Here is a 12,650-nt window from a genome sequence, read left to right as displayed (position 1 = left end):
ATACCTGCACTGTCTAGGTACATTGTTTGTATACCTGCACTGTCTAGGCACATTGTTTGTATACCTGAACACCCCCACCAACACACCCCCACCAACACACCCCCACCAACACACCCCCACCAACAAGTCTTTCATTGAGTTAGTATGCTCCACCACCCGTTCCACATAAATGGTAGAGTTAATATGTAATACAAGTTATGAAGCTGTTTGTTTCATCTGTTATTGTGAGTGTGTTTCGTTTGTCTGTTTGTTTGTCTGTTTGTGTTGTTATTATTGTTATCTTCTGTACAGGTTTGTGTTGTTATTATTGTTATCTTCTGTACAGGTTTGTGTTGTTATTATTGTTATCTTCTGTACAGGTTTGTGTTGTTATTATTGTTATCTTCTGTACAGGTTTGTGTTGTTATTATTGTTATCTTCTGTACAGGTTTGTGTTGTTATTATTGTTATCTTCTGTACAGGTTAGTGTTGTTATTATTGTTATCTTCTGTACAGGTTTGTGTTGTTATTATTGTTATCTTCTGTACAGGTTTGTGTTGTTATTATTGTTATCTTCTGTACAGGTTTGTGTTGTTATTATTGTTATCTTCTGTACAGGTTTGTGTTGTTATTATTGTTATCTTCTGTACAGGTTTGTGTTGTTATTATTGTTATCTTCTGTACAGGTTTGTGTTGTTATTATTGTTATCTTCTGTACAGGTTTGTGTTGTTATTATTGTTATCTTCTGTACAGGTTAGTGTTGTTATTATTGTTATCTTCTGTACAGGTTTGTGTTGTTATTATTGTTATCTTCTGTACAGGTTTGTGTTGTTATTGTTATTTTTATTTTCTGATGTACAAAATCTTCATATCATTATACAGCAAGTCTTCTCTACATAAGGTTAATATAAACATAAAGGTATATATATATATCAGTTTAATTATATAAGAGTCTTTACACCAAATGTACATAAGTTTTTTCTTAGCAAGTTTCTAATCACTTCCTATAAGCCCTTCTTAATTCTGAAAGAACGTTGGCTTTCGCTGGCTGAGCAAAACATCTATGATATTTATATTTTTTTATATTTTTTACTTTTGGAGACGTGACTGAGGATATGACGATCAGGATATTTTATAAACTGGTCCCTTGTTCTCATATACATTAACAACTGGTAATTACTGGTGGAACTAAGGCGTCTGATTGGCTGTTTCGATAGCCAATACGAGACGAGTACTAGCAAATATAGCTAACGGGAGGGAAGAATTAGTATTAGTTTAGGATAGAATGAGGTGTTTTGGGGTGCTTGTGGTAGAAGCGGTACCGCTCTTGCCTCGCAAGCAAGATGTCACGGGTTCGATTCCCGGGTAAGAGGAAGTTGTTTGGACACTCTTCCTAGCCCCCTTGGTCCCTGTTCACCTAGCAGTAAAGTAGGTACCTGTTGTAAATCGAAAGGCTGCGAATTCGTATTCAGGGAAAGTTGTTGGAGCTTCTAAACTTGAACTGACACAATCCGAGGAGTGGTGACCCGAGGATCACACACCCAACACAGACAAAACCCAATACGTGCGCTATGCGCTAATCAAATAAAGGCAGTCGTGTAAAGCCACGGCATTATCTCTCCCACTACAGTTCCCTTCCTAACCTCCTGCTCCTTCCTCTGTCATCTTCCCCGCTCTGACTTTCGCTACCAACAACTTTTTTGGAGCTTCTAAACTTGAAACTGGTGTTTTGTTTCTATTACATTTTATTATTATTTTTCGCGCGTGTCAGTTTTGTTTTGGCAACTATTCATCTCTTGATTGGTTAGCGAATCGGCCAATCAGTTGCTGTCTTTCCGCGAGTAGGGTACCTGTTGCCTGTACGCGTGACAACAGGGGACCAGCTCGGGGTGTGTCCGTGTATAGCTTTAGCTGAGGGCGTGAAAGCACATCTTTCTTTCAGTAATGACTTTAGCGCTGAAACAAACCGTCAACTGTAAATAATAATATCTCTTATCTTTGATAAGTACATAAGTTAACGATCAGGTTTGAAAATAACATTAGCACTGAAATTAACAATGAATTATGAAAATATCGAGTTACTTGAAAAATAATGTAGGTCAGACTAACAATGGGACGTAATGGAACAAGCTCTTCATAATGGCACAAATTAAACTCGTGTTCAACAATACAAAGGTGTTGTTGATAAAGATAATTAAAAACTGTGTAAATATGATTCTTATTGGAGGAAATTAGGTAGGCTGAAGCAGAAACAATACATAAAACTAAACTTATATAGAAAAAGTTGTACTGTACTAATTAATTGCTATTTTTTCTCAGTACAATAAATGTTTTTTTTTGTATCACGTTCAGGTAAAAGTGTAATAAAATATATGACAAAGAGCCTTTAAAAATGTTTCAATGAAAATACCATTTCTGCGCATTAGTCGTCAACCAGAAACACATTGAAAACAATTTCAGCCTCTTTGTGTAGAAATATCAACAAACATCAGTATAAATAAATAGGAAAATCTATTCAAACATATCATTGGGTAATAAATGGTGAATCTGGAAAGGTGTATTAGGAATGAGTCAAATATCAGCATTTTTGTCACTAACGATGGTCACTCCATTAACGGTCGCCGAATTTTAATATATCTTACACTGAAGTTAAAGATATATTTAAACTTAAAGAAATACAAGATTAACTGAATATGACTCATTTGGACAGATAGGAGAGAGTACTAACGAAAGAGACAGTCAAGCAAATGTTAGGAAATTTATTCTTTTTAATCCGCTCGCTTGTGTGAGTTACCGTAAAATAAAACTTAATAGCACGTGTTTATTTTTTCCCTATCAGGTTGTTGGACGTCTCGTGGTGAAGGTGTCTGTCTGTCTGTCTGTCTGTCTGGTCATCAATGTATAGTAGGTAAGAACGTTCATCTATTTCCACGCATAGAATAAATATTTCCCTTGAATTCGGTATATTTTTTTTTTGAAGTATGTTTGGATATAATTTACCCTGATACACTTGCGTATAATTAGCGCCGTATAATTAAAACCTGGGTTAATTGACTGTTGGTTTAATGAAAGACTTAAAGTTAACTGTATGTTAGTGATGGAAGACTGTAGGTTGACCCAGACACTACAGTAGGCGCGTTGGATGCTGTCTATAGAACACCTCAGGGGAACTTGGTTAATAGTGAGATTGAAAGAGAGAAGAGACCTGACCCAGACACTACAGTAAGTCTATAGAGGGGAAGAAAAAGGAAGAAAAGGGAAGAGAAAGAAAAAAGGAAGAAGAGATGGGAAGAGAGAGAGGTGGATAGAGAAAGAAGTGGGGATAGAAGAGAGAGAGAAACGAAGATAGAATAGGAAAGAAATCGAGATAGAGGGGAAAGAGGGGAGAGACAGAATGGAGAGAGAGAGAGAGAGAGAGAGAGAGAGACGGGTAACTTAGTACAGTACTTCCTTCGTCACTCAATACTGAACCTCATAATGGTGTTAGGCAGAAAGTACAGTGAAACCCCTTATTTAACGGACTACATGACGAGGAAAGTCCGTTATATCGAGAGGAGTCCGTTAGATGTGAACCCTCATCTAACGAACTATTGTACATGTATATAGAGATGAAAGTCCGTTATATCGAGAGGAGTCCGTTAGATGTGAAACTTCCCATCTAACGAACTATTGTATATAGAGATGAAAGTCCGTTATATCGAGAGGAGTCCGTTAGATGTGAAACTTCCCATCTAACGGACTATTGTATATAGAGATGAAAGTCCGTTATATCGAGAGGAGTCCGTTAGATGTGAAACTTCCCATCTAACGAACTATATAGATGAAAATCCGTTATATCGAGAGGAGTCCGTTAGATGTGAACCCTCTCATCAAACGGATTATATACAGAGAGAAGTCCGTTATATGGAAGCTTTACTGTCAACAGAAAACGTTATCACTGACATTAAAATAGGAAGAATTTGACGAGTGTTAAGTGAGCGTTATAAAAGTGACCACACAGTATATAACTAAATATATCCTCGTATACACACAGTTAAGAAACACTTTAGAATAATGTCTCTAATTTTACTTATTATTTGTCAAGGGAGCTAAACCTTTCCAAAATTCACACACCAAAATTTAAACAAAACAAAACATAGTTAACCCGTAGAGCAGTGAGAGTCTACACCCACCGACACTCATACCGCCGTTGGGTGTAGCTGGGGGTGGTGGTGGGTGTACTGCCTTGCCGCCTCACGGATGAACAAGTTACACATGAAATAAAAGTGTTGTTGTCAGTTCCACTACTTGTTTTAGGCTTTTAAACCACCGCCACCTGTGATGATCACGTCATTTACCTGTTAGGGAAAGTTATTCTTATATGTATGCCTGGTTAATATAGAGGCTTGTATGTATGCATGTATGTATGTATGTGCGTATGTATGGCTCTTCTACTCCTCGTGAGACATGAGTGAGGAGATGAATGACGTTATGCTTCTCAGTTTACCTAAGAAGACGATATGTGTGTGTGTGTGTGTGTGTGTGTGTGTGTGTTTCATGTTTTGTGATGACGTGAAGACCCGGTAGAAGAGGTGGTGTTGCTCTAGTGACGTCACCATGCACCCAGAGGCAACCGATACAAAATAAATAACTTTGTTTCCTTAATATCACTTATACCAATCTTGATAATGACTATTCACCTTTAACAATTTGTCATTTAACTCATTGGCATTTTGTTAGATTAATGGCTTCCTGCCTTGCGACCGGCAGAGCTGTTCTCTTTATAGATATGAGTTACACTTGTCTAACAAAAGAAACTGGTAAGACCTACGACAGTAGATTAATTACAGTATTTCTTTTAATGAAACAATCATTGATTGTTTGCATAATTGGCAGGTTATCCGTGAGCGTATTCGTAAGGCGAGTTATTGAGCAGAGTACAGAGTCTTATTCGCTGGCCGAGCGGACATCCTCAGCCAATCAACGGGAGCCACGTATTGATCAAGGACTCGCCCTCCGTCCACGCCCGTTCATCAGCAACAGAAACAACTTGTTCAAAATGTACAGTTAAGTAGTTAGCAGGAGTCAAGAGGACTGGTTAAAAGGAGGGAGAGAAACCTGGTCAGTTACATAGGGAGGGGGAGAGGGGTTGGTGGGTGGGGAGGGGAGAGGGGTTGGTGGGTGGGGAGGGGAGAGGTGCGGTGGGTGGGGAGAGGGGATTGTGGGTGGGTAGGGGAGAAGGGGTGGTAATAAATATAAGTAATGCATAGTGACTCACCGACCGTCATCAGTCAGGAGTTCCCGCGGTCAGTCAGGCACAACACCGACCCCACACAGAGGACCTTGCGCCAGGGATCATAAGAGACTAGTGATGGCTGTAGCTATACTAAAAGTCGCTCACTCTGGAGACGCACTCAGACCAAGAGCTCACTCAACATGCACTCTCTTATTTTCTTTATCACCCTTGTTGTTGTGGTCACTGATTGATTGATAAAATGTGCGTTAATCTCAGCTATTAATGAATATCTTTTTTTTTTTAACATCTCGAGGTTCATATTGAGTGCGACGGGGAGAGTGTGTTGAGTGCGTGAGGAGTTTATTCTTACTTTGAGCGCATCTGCCGTCCACGACCACTTTTTTTGAGATCAACTTTTTTCTTCTATTTTTAAACGGCATGGCGGCGACTGTGGGGGCAAGACAGTGTTATGCGTCAGCTCTCTCTCTCTCTCTCTCTCTCCCTCTCCCCCCCCCCTACGAGAGATTATCAAGAACACCTCCTGATATATTATCTTGTAACAATCCCTCAATAAACTTCTAAACAAACTAACGTAAGCTCAGATTAGTCTATCAATTATTCCTCTAATCCAAACTGACATTTCAAGATCATCTCACTTTATCATCCTCCTCCTCCTCTTCACTCCTCCTCTTCTTCTTCTCCCTCTTCCTCACTCCCCCTCTTCTTCTTCTCCCTCTTCCTCACTGCCCCCAAAAAATCTACAAGACCTTCATGTAGTTTTAAAATGTTGATACACTAGACCAAGTAAAAGTCTTTCCTCCACTCTACATCAAACGTCTCTATATTTCTGATAATAATTTAATTCATTCTGTAGAGATTTTAGAACTCGCTGCGCCAGAGGTTGAGGGAGACGATCAGGAGCGGACCCGAGGAGTGTACGAGCGAGAGTCTTTTGTTTCACGGAATTCTGGATGTTATTGAGAGTTAAGTTCTTGCCTCAGTGTGAGCGATGTTGCAGCCGCCGTGTGAGTGATGTTGCAGCCGCCGTGTGAGCGATGTTGCAGCCGCCGTGTGAGTGATGTTGCAGCCGCCGTGTGAGCGATGTTGCGGCCGCCGTGTTACTTAAAAATTCTCAGCCCGATGTTGAATGCTCACGTATATAATAAATCTGTTGACAGCGCTTATCACCACTGGAGATTAGACGCCCAAACCGCCACACAGTGAGTCCGCTCAGATCAACGCCATTTTAAGGACGATCGGCCGGAATTAGGTCGCTGTTGACGGCGATGATTGTAACGACCCCGAGACCCTGGGTAGAGTGACGTCAGTAGTTTGTTATCAAGACCCGACAGTAAATAATTAGCATCTTTGTTTGCGGTTAACAAATACAAAGGGGGGAAATTATGTAAACAAAAAATTATAAACTTTTAAAATTTACGGAACTTTTTACAATTGTTGACCTGACCTGACTTGCCTGACTTGACCTTGACTGACGTGACCTGACCTTAACCTGTCTGAATTGACCTTGACTGAGGTGAGCTAACTTGACATTGACTCACGTGACCTGACTTGACCTTGACTCACTTGACCTAACTTGACCTTGATTGACGTGACCTGACCTTACCCCAACTGTCCGCCCCTACAGTCTCAGCGCCGTGGGTCGAGAAGGTAACCTGACTCACAGTATCACACAATTAGAATATTTCTTTGGTATTATCATTGGCAACAGCGAGAATTATAGGTTATGTTCCCAAGGAGCATTTTATGCTCCGCGGAGCATATATACCACGTGGAGCATTTTATACCATCCACGGAGCATATACACCACGCAGAACATTTTATACCACCCACGGAGCATATACACCACGCGGAGCATTTTATACCATCCACGGAGCATACACACCACGCGGAGCATGTTTCATCATCATCAGTTAATGCTCCAGGATTTTGTATAATCCTCGGTAGTAATAAACTCGAAGCACAACCATGCATCTGGTACAAATTGTATTGACATTCATCAGTAATGAATGATCAAAGCTCTGGCCTCACACATAATACAGGGAAGGTGTAACAAAGGGGGTATTTGGGCTGTTAATTGTATTATATGTATATACTTAAAAAAAATAGTTTTAAATCTAAGAATGAATAAACCAGGAGCGACTTTGTTGTCACGGCAATGTAGTGAAGGTTTAGTTTAGTTTAGTGTATTTGATTAGTGTTGTACTCCGTAATCGCCAGCCCAACCCGGCCCAGGTGGGGGCAACACCTGCCTGACGTTACTGTGTTCACCTGAGTCCCAACATGATGCCACGCCACAAAACCTTCTCTGAGGACCCAACCAAACCTAAGCTAACCTAACTTAACAGAGGCCATGCAGTATTACCTAAATTAGGTTAGGATTAAGTTTGGTTGGTTTACATGTGTGGCGCAATAGTCAGCCAGACCCTGGCGTGAGTCAGTCTTGTTTTATAATGCAATTATTGTAGCACTCTTGATTAGTGCTACGTCATCGGGTCTGTTTAAATAAGTGTCTAAACCCACAAAGAACGGCAAGAATATTGGTTTATATGTATATTACAGTAGTGAGTTCGTGGGCCGGGTTGTGGTGGTTCAGAGTAGCACACGAGATGGGCCACGTGACTGTCGCCAGGCTTATATGACCTTTTGTGACCTGTAATGGGCAGAGGTTTTTAGGCTTGGCCTGACACGACCCATGACGGGGCTCTGAGATCTGCACTGGGGCTAGATCATCCCCAGCGTGAGAACTGTCCAGGGGTCACACCAGCCCGTGGGTCGTGGCCTCTCATCAGCCACTGGCCACCACAAAACCTTTTTGATCAGGAGACTCTCAACACTCAAAGACCCCCACAGCTCTTGTTGATTCAGCTTCACTGTTTCCTCCATCAGATGCTGTACACCAGAAGCTCCTCCACAACCTTATAAAACTGGGACCTTAACCACCAAAACGAATTGTCCCCAAACCTTACAGACTTACTAAAACGTTAGTCCTTGAGGCCCGAGTGTTAACTAACTACGCCACAGCATCAGGCCTCCTGTTAGTTGACCTCCAGAGCTGTGTGGTCCAGTGCCGCTGGTCCCTTACAGAGAATAACCTGCAACACAACGCAACAAGTCTCTACTCAACCTGTTTAAAGATACAACAACCCAGGGAAAGACTAGCATCAACAATGCCTCCACTGTACTGTACATACTAAACGCAACCAAGAGTCATCCATCTCTCTCATCAGTGCCGCCACCACTTGACCCTTGGTACTGCGACCTGTCTGGGACCAGCAGTCCTGCCTGAGACCAGCAGACCTGCCTGAGACCAGCAGACCAGCCTGAGACCAACACCGGGAAGCGGAAATGTAGTCTGCACTACGAGGGACTCTTGGTCTAGCTCTTGAGAACATAAAGGGACCCATTTCAAATTTTTTTTTCGGTTTTACCAGTTTGCGACTAGATTATTATTGACTAGAAGATGTCACGAACCAGACGGGAGTGCATGGTGGAGCCCTGGACGCTGGTTTGGGTGGACAGAGGTTGTGGGTGGTCGCCCTGGAAGACTCTAAGGGCGGCCCTGGTTCACCTGAGGCCCAGCCTGTGCAGGTCTCTATCCAGCCGTCACCTCACACGAGCTCCTCACTTCCCCCGTCCTCGTTTCCCTAGATGCTCCCTCCCCTGGGATCCCCTCGACTCCCTAGCTAGCCGTCACCGCGAAGGAGCTCCCCTAGGCACCATAGAGAGCCGTCACCCTGCAAGAGCTCCCATAATTCACTCAGATAATCCCCTGGGTTCCCCTTTACTCCACAACTGGTGGCCAGTTTCTCTTAAAACATTTCCCTAGGACGACTCGTTTCCCTAGGTGGAGGCGACGCCCCCCACAATAACAACAACAAAGCAGTCTTCTTCCTACTGAGTATGAGTGTGCGTTTGCCCAGTCCTACGCCCCTCAAGCTGCCGTTTGTTGCGGCTGCTGTGGTACTGGCAGTGGCACTTGCTGCTGCACCATCACCTGCTGTGTCCTTAGCACCTGCTGTTGTTGTTGTTGTTGCTGCTGCTGCTGCTGATGATGCTGATGATGATGCTGCTGCTGCTGTTGCTGCTGCTGCTGCTGTCCGCAGGCCTTGAGCTCGGTGAACACCTCCGTAAAGAAGGAGGGCTCGGCGTTGATCCTCAGCATGGAGGGGCTGAGGGTGTTGATGATGAAGAGGCAGCGGTCCCAGAAGCGGTCCTTGTCCTCCTCGACCAGGAAGGGCTTGAGCGGGTAGGAGATCTCGTTACCCATGTAGGAGTAGGAGAGGTAGAGGCAGGTAAGGACAACTGCCTGTAGCTCCTGCTCGCTGTGGACCTCCTCGCTCACCAACTCCCGCACCAGCATGTACACGAACACCACGTTGGCTGGGTTGATGAAGGCGATGTCCTGCGGAACATCAACAGTATTAGTCATCACATCACTACACATCACCTACCACTAACACACATACGGCAGCTTCCTCATCACAAACACAGTCATCACGCCATTCTTTGTCTTACCACCGTGTCATCACAGTCATCCCCTCCTCATTATTCATCCTTAACAGTCATCACATCATCCATTACCAACACATAGTTATCATGTCATCACTAAATATACATAACAACAATAAACACATAAATTTAATTAATATACAACTTAAGATAATAAAACTATCAGTATACAGAGTCAATATTCATACACATACATACGGACACCAGGTTAATATACAATACGAATAAAAAGTCACCTCTTGCGGCCTCACAGTAACGTTGCTAGAAGCCTCTTGGCGGATATTTTCTTTAAAGTTTACCCTGTAATTATTTTATAGTTTTCTTTAATGTAGATATCTTAACCGTTTTCTTTGATATGTTAGAGCCATGTTGTTCATTTGCGGGGAATATAGGCGAGGATTTTTGTATTTTAGAAACGTAGCTTGTGAAGTGAGGTGCTCCTTTCGTCAAGAGTCGAGAGTGTGTTGTTTGGTAAGCTTGGCGCGCGCGTGTGTGTGTGTGTGATTGTGTGTTAAGCAGCAACAAATGTGACCTTGATGGTGAGTGTGTGTGTGTGTCAGTGTTTGGTTTTGTTTCTTGACACACAGGACTAACACCTCCACCCTTCTTAACTTCTTGAGTACGATGCCTTTCTCTTGAGTACTGTACTATAAATCCGCCTATTGAGTCCGACGACATACCTTGAGTACAATGATTAGTCTTCTATGTACGATGTTTTATCTGTTTGAATACGATGGTTAATCCCCTTGAGTACTATAAAATGTACTTAGGAGATTAAGTCATCGTGTTCACGGGGTTAATATATACAAGTTCCGTAAGTAAATCCTCAGTTACCCTCACGGCGTCAGTAGGGGAAGACATACGCGCTTCACTCTGAACATGACCCAAGTACAGTACACAATTTCTCAGATGGGTGAAGTGTTTCTCGAGGAGGGGAAGGGAGGAGAGAGGTGTTCTTGAGGGGGAAGGAAGCGATAACGAGAGGTATTTCTTGGGGAGAGGGGAGGAAAGACTTAGCGAGAGGGCAGAGGTGGGGGAGAGGTAGAGAGAGGTGTTTATTGAGGGGAAGGGGAGAGAGAGAGAGGGGGGTTCTCGGAGTAAATACAGGAGGACTGGGAAAGAAAGGTCAGAGGTCACATAAGACTGTCTTAAAAAGGTCAAGTGCGTCCCTGAAGCATCACGTGAGAGTGGCCAAGGTGAGGAGGAAGGAGGGGTGAGGGAAGGGAGGAAGGTAAGTGAGGACAATAGAGGGAAAGGAGAAGGGGTGAGGGAGGGTAGAGGGAGAGGAGGAAGGGTGAGGGAGGATAGAGGGAGAGGAGGAGGGGGTGAAGGGAGGGAGAGGTGAAGGTCGGAAGAAGGCGTGAGTAAGTGAGCAAGATAATAAAAATGTAGATATCGTAGGGAAAGGGACAAAAGTGAAAATAATGTCGCTGGTCGTTTCCTCTACCTGATACCTGATATGAAAAAAGGTGTCAGTCTATCAATCGAGGACCTGTAGTGTCTCCTGGTAGTCACTTTGTTTACCTCTGACGTCACCGACATATTGTAAGCTGCTACACCCGACCAACCATCGTACTGTTACAACTATTATTTAATGTCTTATGTTTATTTCGCCCTCGTCTTCATATCGTGTCTGTTATTATTTATTTGTTGGGAAATAATGATAAAATATTCACCGGTCTTCCCCCCCTCCCCATCCTTGATCACTGACGTCATGCGCAATCTCTCTCTCTCTCTCTCTGCTGAAGTCAATAGTCCACTGCGCTCTGTGACGTACGAAGGCAGAGGCGGACAGACAGACACACACACACACACACACAACCTTCCTCCACAACAATACTAAGTAAACTACATACGTCACACAATAAGAGGTTGTTTTTGTTGTTGAGTAATAATACCTGATACGTTTTCATTAATGTTTACAGACGCGGCACAAAGGTTGCACACCAAACTTCCCGTCAAGAAAGAATGTGTAGTGATAACAAGACGAAAGCACACACACACACACACACACACACACACACATCGGTTTTATTACGCGGACCCAATCAGCAAGTGTTATGAAAACTAATTACATATTTTTGTATTTATGCTGATGATTTTGTCACATAGGAAGTATTATAATAACACCAATGTTATTATAATACTCTTAGGGCGAGTGTGTAAATGAGTCAGCCATTCCACCTAACCTAACCTAACCATAACGTGTCAAGATCTCCAACAGCAGAAGAGATTCTTGTAATTAAGTCAGCCGAGGTGTAGCTCCGCGGTCACTTACCTAGGGACCACTTAAACCAACACCCACCTCTTGCCTACAGTACTGGAAACAACAGAACTCTTCTTGTAAAGGAAAACGTTTATTTTAGTATTATATTAAAAGGGTTGGGGGTGAGTTAGAGGGTTATGATCAGTGACTTGTGTAGGAACTTCGTTAAATCTTATGGGGTTAAACCAGAGTGAATGAGTTACTCAGTTTATCACCAGATGGTTCCTTAAATGTGAGTTTATCTCCGCCCCTTCCCACACACCACACGGTAGTTCACGCATGATTTATTCACATCGGGCCTGCTCATGAAACACCTCATTCTGGCAACTCCTGTCTACCTCGCAAGCGCTAACTTATTTGCTTTATTACAGAAAATTCCTCCAAACTTCTTGAGAAATAATTAAAAGCTTTGCTGGCAGCGATCGAGACATTCCTGTAGCGAGATGTTTGGGTCCTAAAGCAGGAGGACTTTTAGTATATTGTTTCACCCAGTGTGGTCGACTTCCTCAGGGTAGAGAGCTACTATTGTCCGCCCCGAGGATATTACGTGAACACCTTGTGTCGGGAACCTATGAATGGAATAGTGTGTGTGTATGTGTGTGTGTGTGTGTCCAGTCCTCGTAAATAAAGGCGGGATGCTCAGATCGTTTGAGAATAAA

General features: G+C 42.9%; 1 protein-coding gene across 1 annotated transcript in view; it reads right to left on the bottom strand.

Moving 5' to 3' along the window:
• Positions 1-5,604: 5,604 nt before the first annotated feature.
• LOC121856155 (cyclin-dependent kinase 5 activator 1-like) overlaps positions 5,605-12,650 on the bottom strand; it is a 47,214-nt gene continuing 40,168 nt past the window's right edge. Inside the window, 1 exon segment of the mRNA XM_042351472.1 lies at positions 5,605-9,618. Coding sequence (XP_042207406.1) covers positions 9,148-9,618 — 471 coding nt within the window. The 3' untranslated portion in view covers positions 5,605-9,147.

Source organism: Homarus americanus, unplaced genomic scaffold, assembly GCF_018991925.1.
Source record: "Homarus americanus isolate GMGI-L3 unplaced genomic scaffold, GMGI_Hamer_2.0 scaffold1024, whole genome shotgun sequence".
Lineage (NCBI taxonomy): Eukaryota > Metazoa > Arthropoda > Malacostraca > Decapoda > Nephropidae > Homarus > Homarus americanus.
This window is presented reverse-complemented; position numbering and strand designations above follow the sequence as displayed.